Raw genomic sequence first — 18,942 nt, 5'->3', positions numbered from 1 at the left:
CCAGAGATGTAGGGCACTTGTGGGTAGCTTTGTTTTGACTCTTCTGTCCAGTTCGTCCCACACAAGTTCTATGGGATTGAGGTCTGGAGAATGGGCAGACCAGTTCATTAGAGTGACTTGTCCTTCACTTTCCTTCTTCGCCAGATAGTTCTTGTACAACTTTGAGGTGTGTTTCGGGTCATTATCTTGCTGAAGAATGAAGGATTGCCCAACTAGCTGTTATCCTGATCGAATGGCATGCCTCTGAAGTATGCTATGATAATAATGCTGGTTGGGCTTGCCATGGACTTGGTAAAGATCACCAACTCTGCCACCAGCAAAGCAACCTCAGACCATGACATGGCCTCCTCCATGCTTGACAGTGGGAACCACACATGCAGAACTCATGCGTTCACCCTCTCTGCGTCTTACATATACTCGGCAGTTGGACCCAAATATTTCAAATTTTGACTCATCAGTCCATAAGACCAACTTCCACTCCTCAAACGTCCAGTTTCTGTGTTTTTTAGCCCATGCAAGTCTCTTCCTCTTATTCTGCACTCTTAACAATGGTTTCTTTGTAGCAATTCTTCCAGTTAGGCCAGCTTCACGCAATCTCCTCTGAACAGTTGATGTTGAAACATCTGTACTTCTAGTAGCATTTAGCTGAGCTTGTATTTCAGGGGCAGATAATCATCGGTTTCGCAGACTTGAGTGAACGTGTTCTCTCATTCTGAGGTCACCCTTGGCCTGTCTGACCTTGTTCAGTCCTCATGAGTGCCAGTTTCTTCAAAACGTTTGATGGTCTTGGCCACAAAAGCTACAGACACTTGCAAAGTTCTTTTTTCATTTCTTAAAAGTAATTACAGACTGTCTTTTTTCTTTTTAACTGAGCGTATTTTGTCATTTTCTGCTCCCTTACATTCAGGAATGACAAACTTGTGCCTATGCTACCTATATTTATAGGAATCATGGACCCTCATCTGTTAATAATTGGTGACAAAAGGTTAATTAGGTAACATGCTAGTTAACTCAGAGAACATCTAACAAAGACACTTTTATACTTAGGCCAGTGTTCTAACACAGTATTATACACATTTCAGACTTTTAACTGACTTGGCCTTCAGACTGAAATCCCCTTGCTTTGGGTGACCATTTCATTGTAATTGACAAGATTTACATTTTCATTTAAAAATAAAATTTTTGAATGCAGTTCACTTATGATTAGCAGCTTATATAAGTACACGTATCATACAATGAAGTATTAAGTGTTTATAGACAAGCTTATACTTATACAGTTATATATATATATATATATATATATATATATATATATATATATATATATATATATCATATATATATATATATATGTTGGTATATACAGACCAATTCATTTATTTCTCGGTATAAAGCCATACATATAAAAGTAGCATACGCTACATGCGATTATATTATTATTATTATTATTATTATTATTATTATTATTATTATTACTATTATTTAAATTTGCAAAACTAAATGTATTATTTTGTGATGCTTCTTCAGCCTTGCCGCGGTACTTTTTCCCGGAATAGGCGGTCAGATTGAGCAACGCTAACGTCAGACCCGGAAGCCCGGAAGTTGACTGTTGGGAAAAACCCTGCAGCACTGATGGCCTAATCTCCTACACCACAGTGTTTGTTTAAATTGTAGTAGTTGATTGCATTGTGTGATGAGAGTTATTATTGTTTAGGCGTGTTTTCAGCGAATAGATTACAGCTTAAGGAAAGCATGGCGAGCTTTTGGGTTTTGTATTTGTGCAGTACTTAGCAGCTTTGTACGCGGCTCATCTTTATTCACCAATGTGCCATTGCTTTTTTGCAGGTGTTTATGACTGAAACTTGACTGGACTACAGAAGGTTTGGATTCATAATGACGGATGAAAATGGAATCGGAATCAGAATGTGATTATATTTTAATGACACTGGAAACGGGGTTGATTGTTTTTATTTTTACCAAACATCCGGTGGACCATATTTTTACGTTTTCACTGAAGTGAAACTACAACTGAAACCTTGCATATGATATGTCAAGCTAACTTATTGAATTAAAATCCACTTTTGCTTATACATTTAATTTCTTGGAGGGTCAAATGGAGCATTCTGGCTGTGTAAATTTATGCAGCCTTACCAGCACCCTCCCTGTGATCCCCTATCAGAAGCTCACTGACTTGCACTACTTGAGCAGGGGAGGGTTTGGCACAGTGTTCCGAGCTCAGCATTCTGACTGGAGGACTACAGTGGCGATCAAGTGCCTCAAGTTAGACTGCCCTGTCGGAGAAAGGTAGGTGCATTGATTGCACAATTATTTCCTTGCCATCTGTCTGCATTACCTGGGAATTGGCGGCCCCGTCTGCACTTGTTTACATGGTCCTGTATTTACCTATTGTGACAATGTAGCGGCAAAATCAATTGCAATAATACATACGTGATTACTTGTCAAACATGGTCTGCGCTCGAAAAAGGCCAAACGTATCCTGTATTAACATTTGAAAGAGAAGTTTAATGCAAGGTCTCGATTAGCTGCTCTCCTGGGGTCAGATCAGGTCTGGCTCAGGATCAGAATCAGTACTGTAGGGACTGAAACAAACCTGGAGTCACGTGTTCTGGCTAGAACTAATCGTGGACTAATTTACCTCTACAACATCGGGTAGTCCAAGACTAGTGCTAGTCAGATGATGTGAAACCAGCCCTTTAAATGCCCCTGTTTAGATGATTCAAATACAATCGGTACCATCCTTGCCCTACATCAATACAGAAAAGGAGGTTATAGTTTATGTAATGTGTGTACCATAAATAAATAAATATTTAGAGTTTGTTGACTGGCCAAAAATCTCTTCTAATATACCCTCTGCTTTTGACTGCTTAGCAATAAAAAATAAAGCAATTCAAATGTATTAAGTTCTGGTAGAGAACAAGCTAGTAAAACAAGTTCATTGTAAATCCTGTACAAACCAGGTCCCCCACCCACACACACTCATTTCCACTCTGTCATATGATGCAGGTTCCTGTGATTTCCCCTTTGACTTTTGTGACAGACATGCATAATCATGGTGTGCATACCCCACTGGTTGGACTGCTATTGCAACCTCTTGGAAGTGGGAGCAGCAGAGTTAAATCAGATTGCAGTATGAAAAAGAACTGACCCCAGTGTACACTAGTGTCCGCACACTATGGACTGTGTACTTATCATCTTATCTGGATGATTTCAACTGAAGTAATGGCATTCACACTATACTTAACCAATTAAAAAGAAAGAATATGAGCTAGCGCTATACCTGTGTTTATTGTACCATGCATGTCATTTGTAGTCAGTACTGGTATACTGTAAAATAGATTAAATGTTAACAAAACGCAGCCATGGTGTAAGTCCTCTCGCACATTCTTTCCAGCATACCTCTAAAGCATTAGCTTTCCAGATAGTGACAACATGTACAATCTGTGCTGCTGCTTCTAAAGCAGACCACAGGAATGTGTTTTGTGTTTTAATGTTGTTTTAATATTCCATTCATGGACTTCAATCAAAGTACTGACCTACAACAAAAGTTGTCCACATTATATTGCCAACCTACTAAGAAATGACTGTCATGGTTGTGTTAAATTTTTTTTTGAAGTACACACTTGTGTCTCATACAGAAGCGTGGTATGATACATGTTTGTTAGTATAATGTAGAATAAGGTAGTTCAAATGTGACCTTTTATCTTTGCTCAGGGAAAGAAACAGTCTTTTAAAGGAAGCAGAGGTACTCCATAAAGCCAGGTTTAACTACATTATCCAGATTTTTGGTGTCTGCAATGAACCTGAATTCTTCTGCATTGTGACAGAATATATGAGCAATGGATCGTTGGACCAGCTACTACACGAGGTATTTATTTAGTTTGATAGATTTAATATGGGGTGTCTGTCTCTCCATCCACCTGTCACCATAACATTTTATAAAATTACAATTCAACATTTAACTGCTAATTCCTATTCCATTCTGTACACACTGATGACATGCCAAGTAAGCTACTTTTGCATCATACAGTTAGCTGCAGTTATAAACTCACAGCTGTGTCGGGGGATGTTTGGTACTGGTGTTTTGTTATGTTTCTATTTCCTGTGGTGTAATTTCAGTTCCTTTAGGATTTCTCTGACAAACTCACCGTTGAGTGCTAGTGAAATTACTGGTGCACACCCCAAGAACACCCGAAGTGGTCATTTTAAACTGGCGTCATAACAGAAATGTCACTTTTCACAGGCTTTATCTCATACATCTCCATAGATCAGCTGTGCTGGTGCTTTAGTAAATGTGCCAAATATCCAGGAGTGCAGAAATAGTAATGCATTATAATTCAAGAATATCAGGGGATAATAGGCGGCTGTATGGTCTGGTAGTTAAAGAAAAGGGCTTGTAACCAGGAGGTCCCGGGTTCCCTCACTGATTCTCTGCAGCTGATGCATAGTTCACACATCCTAGTCTCCTTGGATAAAGGTCCCTGGTTCCCTCACTGATTCTCTGCAGCTGATGCATGGTTCACACATCCTAGTCTCCTTGGATAAAGGCGTCCGCTAAAATAAGCAAATAATAACAAAGAAGAGTGTGAATCATCCCCTTAATGTACCATTACATTATTTTTCGCATATTCCAAGGAAGTGTATGTGTGTGATATATATATATATATATATATATATATATATATATATATATATATATATATATATATCTCGCTCGAGAGAGAAAAATTTGGTGTTTTTTACACACAAAAAAAAAAAAACTAAACAAACAAAAAAAAAAACATTAACTGTTTATAGTTAACAAACATGGAATTTTCATGTTTGGATATCCTTTTAATATCCAGATATTTCCTTTACAAGTTGGACCAGTGCTGAAAACCTTGAGGCATTTTGGAGTGACATATCTGTATGATATGGCAAACAGAAACAAAATCAGGTTGACTCGCAGCATATGCAACTTTATGTAGCGATCACTATTTGTCAGTTTATGTTGGACTCTTGTTTAAAATGCTGAAGTTTCTTGACAGCTACATTAAATAGCGACTTTGTTGATGGTCTGTTGTTTTAAATTTTTTATACATAGAAATCCCAAACAGACTGATCTATTTTTCCCCTTGTTAATTTAGAAACTGTGACACAGATTCTGGCAAGGTGGTAAATCGGTGCAAGGACAGCACAACGTGATGCTTATTCCTCTTTTTTGTACCCTGGTACAGTGTTAGCCATTAGGTTTTCTGCTGAAGCAAGCTGGTTTCAAATTATCTTCTAAGAAACTTATTTGTGAAAGTTTGAGTCATGCAAGGCGGTACACCAGCACTCACTTACTGGAAGGCACTTAAGATCATGCCTTAACTTGTGATTGCAGCAAAAACCCAATCAAGACATTACAGCTGAAATACTCTTAGCATAACTGATCTTCTATCTCTGCAGTCAGTTATCTAGCAGTATGTATGAAGCAGTGGTATTAAGCCCATGTCAAGTGTTTTTGATGGTAGAGTACACTTTGACCATGAAACGACTCGGATAAAACATGGCCATTCTATGGCAGTGTGTCACTTTCTTCTTTTTTTAAGTAATAATGAAAAACAAAATCAACATTCACATCAAAGGCTGACTGGATCCATTCACGTACAAATTCATACTAACAACATCTGATCCACTGCATATCGTTAAAATAGAACCGTTTTGCAGTTGTACATTTTTTTATTTTTTTTGCTGATAGAAATATGTTTAAAACATGCTGAAGCACAATTAGTTAGATTTTTACAAGATCTATGTTCAAAGAGCCCTACTTTTTATTTTCTCAACTGTGGCAGTATTTAGATCCACCATTTTTTAAAAATACATTTAACAGACCCCCCCCCCCCCCCCCCCCCCCCCCCCCAAGCCTAGCTTGATAAGTTCCTTTGTTTGAACAATTTCTCCATGCAGTTTCAGCTTGGACTGTTGATGAGTATTTTGCAAATTTTCTGTCACAGAAAGAAATCTACCCAAGACTTGCCTGGTCATTGAGACTTCGTATCCTCTATGAAATTGCATTAGGAGTGAATTTTCTACATAATATGACACCACCTTTGTTACATCATGACCTGAAGACTCAGAACATTCTTCTTGATGCTGAATTCCATGTGAAGGTATGTTAACTTATAACAGTAAGATCCAAAATGGAAAATTACCTATATGGTAACAGTATCCTGGGAGACTGTCAACATGGTTTTAAGAAAGGGAGATCGTGTCTAACTAACCTGCCCGATTTTTTGGAGGATGCAACATCGATAATGGATAATTGCAAAGCATATGACATGGTTTATTTAGATTTCCAGAAAGCCTTTGACAAAGTCCTGCATAAAAGATTAATTCTCAAACTGAACACAATTGGGCTTCAAGGAAACACATATACATGGATTTGGGAGTGGTTAACATGTAGAAAACAGAAAGTACTGATTAGAGGAGAAACCTCAGAATGGAGTGAGGTAACCAGTGGAGTACCACAGGGATCAGTATTGGGTCCTCTGCTATTTCTAATCTACATTAATGATTTAGATTCTGGTATAGTAAGCAAACTTGTTAAATTTGCAGATGACACAAAAATAGGAGGAGTGGCAAACACTTGCAGCAGCAAAGGTCATTCAAAATGATCTAGACAAGATTCAGAACTGGGCAGACACATGGCAAATGGCATTTAGTAGAGAAAAGTGTAAGGTACTGCACACAGGAAATAAAAATGTGCATTATAAATATCATATGGGAGATACTGAAATTGGAGAAGGAATCTATGAAAAAGACCTAGGAGTTTGTGTTGACTCAGAAATGTCTTCATCTAGACAATGTGGGGAAGCTATAAAAAAGGCCAACAAGATACTCGGATACATTGTGAAACGTGTTGAATTTAAATCAAGGAAAGTAATGTTAAAACTGTACAATGTATTAGTAAGACCTTATCTTGTGTTCAGTTCTGGTCACCTCGCTACAAAAAGGATATTGCTACTCTAGAAAGAGTGCAAAGAAGAGCGACCAGAATTAATCCGGGTTTAAAAGGCATGTCATATGCAGATAGGCTAAAAGAATTGACTCTATTCAGTCTTGAACAAAGAAGACTATATAGCGACCTAATTCAAGCATTCAAAATTCTAAAAGGTATTGACAATGTCAACCCAAGGGACTTTTTCGACCTCAAAAAAGAAACAAGGACCAGGGGTCACAAATGGAGATTAGACAAAGGGGCATTCAGAACAGAAAATAGGAGGCACTTTTTTACACAGAGAATCGTGAGGGTCTGGAACCAACTCCCCAGTAATGTTGTTGAAGCTGACACCCTGGAATCCTTCAAGAAACTGCTTGAGATTCTGGGATCAATAAACTACTAACAGCCAAACGAGCAAGATGGGCCGAATGGCCTCCTCTCGTTTGTAAACTTTCTTTTGTTCTTAATGTTAAGAGATTCTGTGGAGTTTACATACAGTACACACTGCAAAACAAAACAAAAAAAACCCCTAGATATTTGTGCAATCAATAGATTTGAGATGCAGTGCAATATAACCTCCAAGTTAGAACCACCACACTTGCAAACTCACCAGTTAACCAAGTACACTTGAAGTTTGCAACAGAGGACTGGAATTTTACTGGTTAAACATGGCTCTCTAGGCTTTAAAAATAAATGGGTTTCCTTAGTATTATTTCTCAGATTAAAAGTATAACAGTAAATTAAATCACTGGAAATAATGCACGTTTCTTTTCAGACTTAAGACTAAGTTTCCTCTATGGGGAGGTTCTTGGTTATATTCAATTGATCGAAATGCTGGCAGATCCTAAATCCCCTTATCCTTTACAGAAATGCACTTGAGAGACTTGCATACATTGTTACATGTTTGATGTTTTTATAACCTTGGTACGTGAGTTTAAATTATTTCCATGGCAGGATTTAGATTAGTTGAATTATCTTTGCAATCTTCAGTCTGGTGGGTACCTTTGTGCGTGTGTGTGTATCTGATACCTGAAGCATCAATAAATATGATTTGAGCTTTATATAATGCTTAGGTAGAATAAGACAATTATAAATAATTATAAAATTGGTCTTCAGGTTAAGACATTCAATTTTAAATGTACCTTTTTACTTTTCTAGTTAAATAGCCTATAATTTGTCTTTTACTAGTTAATCTTGCACAATTATTTATTCAAAGTGGTAGTGAAAAAAGCTCAGCCAAAGCTACTGTTAAATTTAGAAATGGGAAGCAAGTCTTTTTAAACAGGAACTAATCTAATATGTCCGTGAAAAACAGCCAGTTTTGTACTGTGTTTTATTTATTGGGAGTCTACTGAAAATGAGAGAAAGATATCATTCCCGTGAAGAAAGTGAGGTTATAGTTTGGACAGTAGCTATTTGTGTGTTTAAGGAGGAGACTCTGCAATTGCAGTTTACACTTGGGGCATTTCCATTATTTATTGTTCCAAAGTAAAGAATATATTGAGTTGTGACTGGTGTAAAACATATCCTGTGTTTGTAGTGAAGCCTGGTTCAGCTCTGCTCATATTCTTCACCATCTAAGCCCTTGGTTTCGTTTGGAGTCCTACTGGAAATCCCCATACTATTTCCACAGTTAACCAAGCATGGCTGTTCTGTTACGTGTGTATCCTACATCCAGGAAAACAAAAAAACAGACTGTATGTGTAACTGGTGGACAGGATCTGTTATCAGTTATTCCATCCTGGTGAATAATAATAATAATAATAATAATAATAATAATAATAATAATATAATTATTATTATTATTATTATTATTATTATTATTATTATTATTATTATTATTATTATTATTATTAAGTGCTTTGTCACTTCTTCAGTAGAAAACTAGAATGATGCGTTTTTGATAGATTTTGTTATTTATTTATTTTTTTTGTATTTTAAAGTTTTGGTCCCAGCCAAGTTCGTTGAGGGAGTATATTATCTTGCTGCCTGTCAATATGACATACATTTTGTGATATCATGAACATTTGACTTTGTTAAACCTAAATTACTACACTATACTCGGTATTTTAGATCATGTTATTGCTTCCAAATATAAATCTTTTGATTTTAGATAGCAGATTTTGGACTTTCGAAATGGCGTCAGCTGTCTATTAGTAAAGCATCTGGATCCAAGCCACCTGAAATGGGAGGGACGGTTATCTACATGCCTCCAGAAGAGTATGAGCCTTCTTCCAGGAACAGGAGGGCAGATGTGAAGCACGACATGTACAGGTACACACTGTCTTGAGCACACATTAATTTACAGGGGCTTTGTGTTCTGGTTGTATGACTGCACTTGAATAAACATGAATGTATTGAAACAACTTGCATATAAACTTCAAGAGAACCGTTAAGAATATTTATGAGATAGTAACAGTTTTACATGTGGTAACTGATGGTGTTGACTTGGCTGAGCCTGAGAAAATGGCTCCCTTCTGCCCACCTTGATAAACTGATAATCTTTACAGTATTGTTGGTCATGTAGGGATTGAGTCAAAACTTGCCCATATGGAAAGTGAGGAATAAAGATTGAATTGTATTAGAAATTGAAATAAATTATTAAATGTATGCATTTCAGAGCTGTATATAGAAAAGCTATTGTAGCACCATTAGCCTACTTACTCATTTTAATATTAGTTAAAATCAAATGATAGGGTCTGGCATAAAATGTGATCCAAGCGAATGTTCACGCTTGCTAGTTGATGATCAGCGTATCCATTGTATAACCTTTCCTACAAATTGGCTGCTTGTTTGTGGGTAACATAATATAATACTTGGTTGGCCTGTGCTGCCTAATCAAGACATTTGTTGCTCATGATTTAAAACTGAAACTCTATGGGCCATTATGGAGAACAGACTTCACTGCTGGTGTCATTACTTTTGGCGAATTGTGGCTTTTCTTTTAATGGGACTGTATTTTTCTTGCTGCAACCAGGCTATTTCTTTTATAATATTTTATTTTATGTATTTATTTTAATTCAGTTAAACAATACGATCACACAGTTAATGGATTAAAGTTTAGCAAATTAAATGGAATCTAACCTTCCTAATTATAATGTGGATGTAATCCAGGTGGATGTAAAGCAGCCCAGGCTTCCTTGTCAACTCACCACTACAATGGCTATGTAGTTGTTCTCTACCAAGTGAAAATGGCACTGGGAGGGAAAACAGACTCCCATTGCATAGTTTTAAGATATGCTAGGATTTACTATTAGATTAATTCTCAGGGTGGGCAAATAAAAGGACACTGTCATTTTCATTATTTGCCATGCTTATCAGCTATAACTATCAAGGCTGATGGTGGGGAAGCACATAAGTATTGCACAAGATTCAATGCACAATGCTTCACCTATGGCCTTCAGTGCACAATGCAACACTAAAATGATTCCCCACCTCGCTTTCCCACAAGCGGCATCAATAATGATTTTTTGGTTGTTGTTGCTGGAATAGTTAGTAAGCATACACAACAATAGAGGATCTAACATAGAACACATAATTAAAAAAAAAAAAAAAAAAAAAAAAACTGGAGAGAAATTAAATATGTTGTTGTGATTTGTGACAAAAATGTAAAATCAGATTTTTTTAATTGTTTCTTATTACAGCTATTCAATAATTATGTGGGAAGCCCTATCAAGAAAGATACCATTTGAAGGTAATATCATATAGCATTTTATACTTCATGTCTTCAGTGCCACAACATGTACCAGGTACGTCATCTAAACATACTTACCCAGTGCCTCTACCAGATACACCAAACTGAAACAAAAAATAAATGACATACCGACTGACTACAAACACTCGAAAGAGTTCACTGGGACGTTCTTATTGAGATAAAAGTGCCTCTCTTGGTTCAGCGGGTCCAGTTAAGGGTATAGAATAACTTCCAAAGTAACAGTGTTGTTAGAATATAATGAAGGGCCTGCTTTTATGCTGCTGATCATCATTTGCGGTGGCTTTTAAACGATCAGCTTTAAAATCCAACCTCTGTTCCAACAGAGAGTGCAAATTAGCAAGTTCATTTTCTGATCCAGAGTTGAATTTATTAATCTGCATCACATTTATAGTACAATTATATAAGGTTGCATCTGTTTATTTGCTGCAGTTTGACATTGTGACTTAACTGCATGAGCAGCTTACTGATGCAAGCTCTAATAAGTGGAATCACTTTCAGCAGTCAACTACGTGATGACTTGATTGACCTGCCTGATACAATGTGGATTGTGTCTAGCAGGAGTGGACTGCTCTCAATCTAAAATGAAGAAATACAGTTTTACATCTTTTCAATGTTTTGGATCCTTAATTCTTTTGTGTGGTTTTATCATGTGCCGCATATTGTTTTGCAACCCATTTGTATTTCTTGCACCTGTCATTCCATATAACTGCTGTACTTGATATTATTTAATTTTTATTCCCCCCACCTCCCTCCCCATGTACTGATCTGACTATTTATTTCTCATCTCAACTACAAACACATTTACTTTGTAATAATATAATGTATCTACGTCATCAGATAGTGTCTATAGTACAGCAGGAGGTACCTTAAACAGCCATCCTTCACCATGACATTATTAAATTCTGCCAGTAATGCAACCCACCCCCACCCCCCAAAACCATTCTCTAGTTATTTTTTCAATTATATTTTCATGATATGTGCATGGCATAGGTTCAGTGAAAACTCTATGTCTCTTAAATTGGTGTTTAATTATTTACAGAAGCTACAAACCCCATGCAGATCATGTTTAGTGTTTTGAAAGGAAGTCGTCCAGATACCAGCGAAGAGAGTTTGCCGTTTGACATCCCTGGCAGAGACACCTTGATAGAGCTTATGACCAGTGGCTGGGCAACAAATCCAGATGTACGACTCTCCTTCATAAGTATGTTTTTGATTTTGATATTTATGTATATATGCACCATTTGGCCACCAGAGGGTTGTTTAATAATGTCAACATTTAAGTAGCTAGTGGAAGGTCATCAGGGTATGGTGAAAGAATGTTCAGTAGGACAGATGTGGCATTCTTCATTGACCGAAACAACAACCCAATATCCCAATAACTATTGTTGCTGTAGATCCCACACCACACCATGACGCAGGGATTGAGTTGCGTATCTTCCCTAACTAAATGTTGGGATTTTCCCCAGCCCAGTAACACATGTTCTGCAGTTTGTGGCCCCGTTCAGGTGAAAAATTGCCTCATCTCAGAAGATGATGTTATCTGCCACATTCTTTCATCCATTCACATAATCACTTTAGGCATGCTGTATCTGCTACTGCTAATGTTTGCACAGAGATAAATTTGTATGGATGAAACGTACTACGACGAAGCGTTGTCCATGCAGTTTACCAGCTGGTACTAGCCAGCTGTGCTAATTTTTTTTCTTACTGACCGTCATAGACTCGCATCTGCAGATCCCAAAATGTTCCCAGTTCCGACTTCAACAATTTTCTCTTGAAATCTGCTACGCTTCTGGCCTGAAGGAATCGTTCCACTAATCTGTTGGTCATTGGTCTTGGAATTGTACCTAGAAGGTGCTTGCTAGCAAGCGCATTAGGTATTGTAGCACTGTTAGGTCAATTTTCGCAAAATGAGCTCAGTGAAATTATGGAATGAGCTGCCCAGTACTGTAAGGGAAGCTCCCTCAGCTGATGTTTTTAAATCTCGATTAAAAACACATTTTTATAGTTGGGCATATCCAGTTATCTAAAATGATATTTTCTCATCTCTTTATGGTATGTTTTATTATTTTTACTTTTTAGCATTATTTGACTTGTATTTATTTTAAGAACTTTTAACTATTATGGGTATTATTGTTATTATTAAAATTACTGGTATTACTTTATTTGTTTTTTCTTTTGTTCTTTTCTTCATGTAAAGCGCTTTGTGGCGGCCCTCATTAAAGGCGCTATACAAAAATAAAGATTGATTGATTGAATCATGCCAGATACACACATATATATATGTCTATTGTTTACTGTGGATACTAGTATTTCCGCAATCTCCGCTCACCTGGTCAGAAACAACTCAAACTGAAAGTTGTGTAATTAACATGTTTCATGGTGTTCAAAACTAGAACCCCAGTCAAATAAAAGTATTATGTGAGGCCCTGAAAAGTAAACGCCAAAAAGGAGAAAGCTTAAATATACTGTACTGGTACAATGCATTGTAATAGTGACTGATAAATACTAGAATAACCATTTATTTTTTTGTTTTGTTTTTTGCAGAGTGTTTAATCGAACTGGAACCTATGGTACGAATGTTTGATGAAATAGATGTGCTTGAAGCAGTGCTGGAAGTAAAGAAATCCAAAGTAAGAATCAGTGTTTGTATTGCAAAATCGAATTCCCAAGTCTCTTCTTTTATCAGTTCTGATTCAAACAGTAGAACAGTATTATCTAGCCCTGGTTACACTTGGTAGTTTCTTCTTGTTTTTCTTAAGGTGTCGTGGAATATTTATTTAAATTTGGTTAAACCCTTTCTACTGTCCTCTTTACAACTTTAAAACATATCCCAGAGTACAGCAATAAAAGGCAGACTTTTCGTGTGTGCAGGACAATGTCCCGTTTTAATTACCAGGAAGGCAAAGCATATAGAGTTCTCTGTCCATTTAAAGTAAGAATGGGGAAGGTGTGGAGAGTCTGCTCTACAGTGTGGTACCTTCACCCTCTGCACTGGATCAAGCCAGAAAATAGACATGCGCAAAATAAATAATGCTAAACCATATACATCTGTGACTGTCTACATCGTGCAAAGAATAACTAAAACCTCTCTTTGTCTGTTTTCAGTTATTCAGTGGATCATGTTATTCATCAAGTTCAACTTCTGAGAAGTGTCAAAAAGGACAGAAAACTCTGAATGTAATGAAAAACATCCCTCCTTGGCAGGTAAGACAATATGTGTGTAATATATAAATATTGCTACAAAGTACCTGTTCTGTTTCATTCATTAAGATATATTTAAAGGAATAATAACCAAGCCTTTAAAAATAAGTTCACTTCCTGTGCAGCGGGTGTTAAAACCCTGCACAGGATCCTGTGTGTGTTCGAGAGAGAGTAGAGCCAATAGAGTGTAAGCCTAAGGAGTCGTCCTAGTAAAGTATACGGCTGTTTTAAGATCCCATCAAATGTCTTGCTGAACTTTCTGAAGGGCATATTTTATTGTTCCATACATACTGTTACACAGTTCCTCATGTTTTTTTGTTGTAGGATGACAGCTCTGCCTCGTGGTCCTGTTCAGAAGAAGCTGGCTTTTCACAGCCCCAGTTCCTGACTGTCAGCTGTGCTCCTCCTTCTAACATTGGTCCTTCCAAAGGCAAGTTTTACTATATAAGCAGACCCCTCTGTGGCACACGTCATTGAATGCTGGATCCTAAAAACAACTTTCATACATGGGCAACCTAGGTTACCACAGCTGATCTCAAATGCCAGATTTCGATTTTGTTGTGAGGATAGTTGAGCAGTGTTTAGGTTTCACTGTATTGTACATTACAAAGTCAGTTGTTTGTTGCTTTGTTTTTTATGTTCGCCACATTGTGATTAGGGCTGTCAGTTAAGCCTCCAAATAGCAATCAATTTAATTGGGCACAGAAATCGAATCGTTCGAATAAAGATCGAGGATTGTACCGCCCACATACATTCTCGCTCCATTCCTCTCCCCCCAACATGATTATTTTAATGTCGTTGCTGTTATAAGTAAAAGCTAGTCCACAACAATGGTGTCGAGGGATAATTACGCCTTGGTAGCGTCAGGAGAACAAGAAGACTAAAGCAAGTTTAACATGCTACAGGAGTGTTGCTAAAATATTTATTCCAAACGGATTACAGTAGTTTGGAATGTAATCTATATAAACTAGACACAAGTTTATGAAATGTTTTATTCATTGACAGCTGCAACATCACACATTGCGACTTGTTAATATTGTACCACCAAACCTTCACTATCTATGAAATGCACAATGTGATAATCCCTGCCTATAACATCATCATAATAATAAATTATTTACTTACCTCAACATGCATATCTGCTATAGGTCAAGCTGATTGTTACTCCAAAATTGCGTTTAACTTCACTGATCATTTAAAAAAATAATAACAGTAATGTTTTAACGTTATTGAATGTTGTTAAATCTTCATTATATAGCAGTTCATTTTAAAACTCCAAAGAAGCGCAAACTATATACAGTCAGTTTTCTTCAATGTGCACAATTTATTTACAGGCTGTTTGCCATGAATACAAGCTTGTCATCCTGCTCTGGATTCAAGATGGCGTGACTTTTTGTTTGTTTACATTGAATACACAGAGGGGTGTACTTGCACAGCATTTTCAAAACTGATTCGCTGGTAGGATGGGACCAGCAAGTCAGATGCAAGTTAACACGAGCAGGAAAAGAAGAGCACGCCCACTGCTTGTATCATACGAATACTGTAAATAGCAAGGCTGGCCGTTCGGTGCATTTTCGTTGGTAGTCTTATATAATGTTATTAAAAATGCTTATTCAGCAAGGTTTAACCTTAATTCAGGCATACAGAAATACTGTGGTTAGTTTGAATGGTTATGTACAGTATACATTAGCAGTTCAGCTATGTTAAGTACTTGTCCTATTTTATCACTACTTACAGTACAATTATATAATTGACACATACAAAAATGCTATTTAAATTGTATGTCTATTGTATATAGATATACAATTTAATATACTGTATATATACACATACACACACTACATACTTTAAGATCAGACGCTGAACTTCTGATTTTGTTATGGCACATACACTTTAAAAGTTGCTCAATCATTCCCTTCTCATCCTCTCTCTTTTTTTATTAACAGATTTGCAAGAGTCTTCAAATGATTCGTATTCAAAAAAGATGGATTTTAAAGATAATTGTAATTATAACATACCAGTGCAATCAGGTAGTGAACTTTTACAATATTGTTTCATTTTTCTATCATGCCCAACCAAACAGACAAAATCTCTTGTCTTTCCCACAAAAGCAGTTTTTTTTTTTAAGTAGGGACAACATTTTGTAAACTGTAAAAAAGGTATTTTCAAGTAGTTTAATTAGTAACTTTGAACAATCAACCATAAACTCTGATTTTCTTTTATAAGATAAACGTTGTGTCTCATGCCATCATTGTATCAAACTTGAAGGACTTTGCTTTATGAGACATTTATGACACTTGTTGTGCCAGAGACTATAAAAACAGTTAACAGAAATATAAACTATTTAAAAAAAAATATATATATATATAATAATTAAAAAACACACACCACAACAAGTAGAAGCCCTTAATTAAAACCATAGGATTTTAATTGCAAGTTTGAACCACAGTTTTTATTTTTTTTTATTTTTTTTTATTTAGAAATGTGTTACTATAAATAACAGAATAGCTTGTATAGTGCCAAGTGTGTGTGTGTGTGTGTGTGTGTTATAGGTTTTAGTGTTTAATCTTCAACTGGCGATCATTTTAGAATTTAAATTTTGTCTATTGGTTTTTAATACATTTTCTCTATTATAGGGCTCATCTGTCTGAATCCTTTATCAAATATCCTGGCTGCAGGGCAAGATCAACCCATGACTTTGATTGCCCCGAGTTTTGAGGAGAACATGCCTAATCAGATTTACCAAAGTGCCAGAGCACAGTCAGGCTTCAACATCCCTTGCAAACCGTCTGTCCCTGAGTCTGAATGTGCAGACCAGCTTAGTAAAATGACAGTGCAACCCAGCCCCACAGGTATGTAATCTGAATGATTTATACTGGTAATGCACTTCGATAGTTAACTGGAGGATGAATCTGAAGAGGCAAATGTAATGATGTGCACTATGTTCCGTTAAGGTTTAGCAGCAAAATTAAAGCAAATACCAGTTGCCAAAATAGATGAAGCCACAATACTACTGGACCTTTGGGTCTTTTTTTAATGATCAAAATGTCAGCTGATCTAAATCATAATTTTCATAAGTTTAAAAGCAGGAAAAAAATACCCATATTGTTTAAAAAAATACTTGTGAACCGGTTTAACTGGAAATGAATCCTTCAACAAAATGGTTTGTTTGCAGTCAGGAAAACCTTGCACAACATTTGCAAACCTCAGTCATGTGAAGCAGGGACAGAGGATCGCTTTCAAAAATTGTCAGTTTAAGATAGCTTTTTAAGAGGTTACGTGGCTCAGGAATGCATTTACTAGAATGTCTGCCCTTTCAAAATCCGTAATCGATCCTGGATTGTTCTTTTCTTAATGCTGTTTATGGCTTGTTCCTTAAAGTGCTTAGGTCATGTTTGTATGAGATTGTTCAGTGTCACGTGGATTGGTGGTCTTTGAATTTTTTGATTCACCAAATGCCATGTCTGATTTGCTTGACCAGTATGTAGATTTATATTAAAGACAAGTGTGTATGGCAATGGAGTTCTGTAAGTTGTGAGATGTTTGAAGACAGGTTTTCAGTTGTCATTCAGAAAAAAAGTCCTTACTTGCCTTATATGAAAGAAAGTGACGGTAATAAGGTATGTTCCTTTTTGTTTTAGTTTTTATTCCAGAGTATGCACAGCCAGGAGTAACGCATCAGTGGATCCAAGCCAGAAGAGAAGATGTTGTTACACAGATGACTGAGGCTTGTATTAACCAGTCTCTGGATGCACTTCTCTCCAGAGAGCTCCTAATGAGAGAGGACTACGAACTCATTACCACCCAGTCAACAAGAACTGCTAAAGTCAGGAAGCTGCTAGATACTTGTGACAGCCAGGGAGAGGACTTTGCAAGAATCATTGTTCAGAAACTAAAGGATAATAAGCAAATGGGACTACAGCCTTACCCAGACGTGTCACCTACCATTTTCAGTGCATCTTCATTGACCTCCGAGAACCGGAAAAATTTTTAATGTTTCAGCCTGTTTTTCAATGCATATGACATTGGATTGCCTTCTTCAAAAGAATGTGTTCTCAATAATTCTATGTAAGTGGAGGTGTATTTATAAGTATTGAAACTCATTACAGTGATCTTGAAGAGACTGAGAATTGGACATTGTTATGTAGGATTCTGTTATAATAAAAGTAAAGACCAAACTCTTATTCTGCCAAACTTTTTATTTGTTTGCAAGTCTGAAATGTTCTGAAAATTAGTTTTCAATGGTTTTAATAAATATTTACACCTCCTATCTACAACCTTAATCTGACAAATAATACAAGGATACAGGACAGTAATGCAGTACTCCTATGGTTGTGGTTTTAAAGGCTTTAAAATCGTACTACATAGGGAAATGCTAAATTTAGCTTGCTTTTCAAAGTGTAACTGTAGCAAAAACACAGACTTAAAAGGAACAGCTGGGTTAACGCAGTGTTTGTTTCAAATATTTTTTTATTATATTTTTATCATTTGTGCAGTTTGCTCAGTCAATTGAGGTCCTTTGGCTTTAAAACAGACTTTGCTTTGTTTAAAACTTAAATGTTCCTGGTAAAATTGCTCGATCTTGCTTTGAAGTCTTCCTCGTCTCCTTTATCATCTTCAGATATGCATACGATGCATCTGTTTGTATTGCTCTGCTGTCTTTCGCCTACTTTTCAAACTGTTGGATTTTTTTTTGGCCTTTTATTTATTTATTTATTTATTTTACTTGGCTAACAATCTGCCAATACGGTATTCCCGTTGCTGAGTACGATGTCGATGTCAAGTTTTTAAAAATATTTGAAAGGTTTTCTTTTTGAAAGTGTAACATGTTTGCGTTTCCCAGTCCTTACCATTTCAGTACATTAACGTTGCGTTTTTCTAAACTGGTTTCTGGTTCCATTGTGAGTGATTGCAAACTTCCAGGTAAAACTGGGCTGTTCATCTGAGCAGTCAGTTCATAAGTGTGGTTTTTGTAACTCTGATCTTCTACTGTAATTGAATCTGTTCCTAAACAGAGCTAGGGCTAGCTATAGCCAAAACT

At 36.5% G+C, this 18,942-nt stretch overlaps 1 protein-coding gene across 1 annotated transcript; it reads left to right on the top strand.

Moving 5' to 3' along the window:
- Positions 1-1,601: 1,601 nt before the first annotated feature.
- On the top strand, positions 1,602-18,079 carry LOC121312705 (receptor-interacting serine/threonine-protein kinase 2-like). The gene is made up of 12 exons (XM_041244395.1): positions 1,602-2,304; positions 3,733-3,886; positions 5,997-6,152; positions 9,096-9,256; positions 10,627-10,676; positions 11,737-11,898; positions 13,245-13,330; positions 13,806-13,904; positions 14,226-14,331; positions 15,848-15,931; positions 16,538-16,753; positions 17,543-18,079. The coding sequence occupies exons 1-12, from the start codon at positions 2,114-2,116 to the stop codon at positions 17,893-17,895; spliced, it is 1,818 nt and encodes a 605-aa protein (XP_041100329.1). The 5' UTR covers positions 1,602-2,113; the 3' UTR covers positions 17,896-18,079.
- The last annotated feature ends 863 nt before the right edge of the window (positions 18,080-18,942 follow it).

The sequence above is a fragment of the Polyodon spathula genome, chromosome 3, assembly GCF_017654505.1.
Source record: "Polyodon spathula isolate WHYD16114869_AA chromosome 3, ASM1765450v1, whole genome shotgun sequence".
Lineage (NCBI taxonomy): Eukaryota > Metazoa > Chordata > Actinopteri > Acipenseriformes > Polyodontidae > Polyodon > Polyodon spathula.
This window is presented reverse-complemented; position numbering and strand designations above follow the sequence as displayed.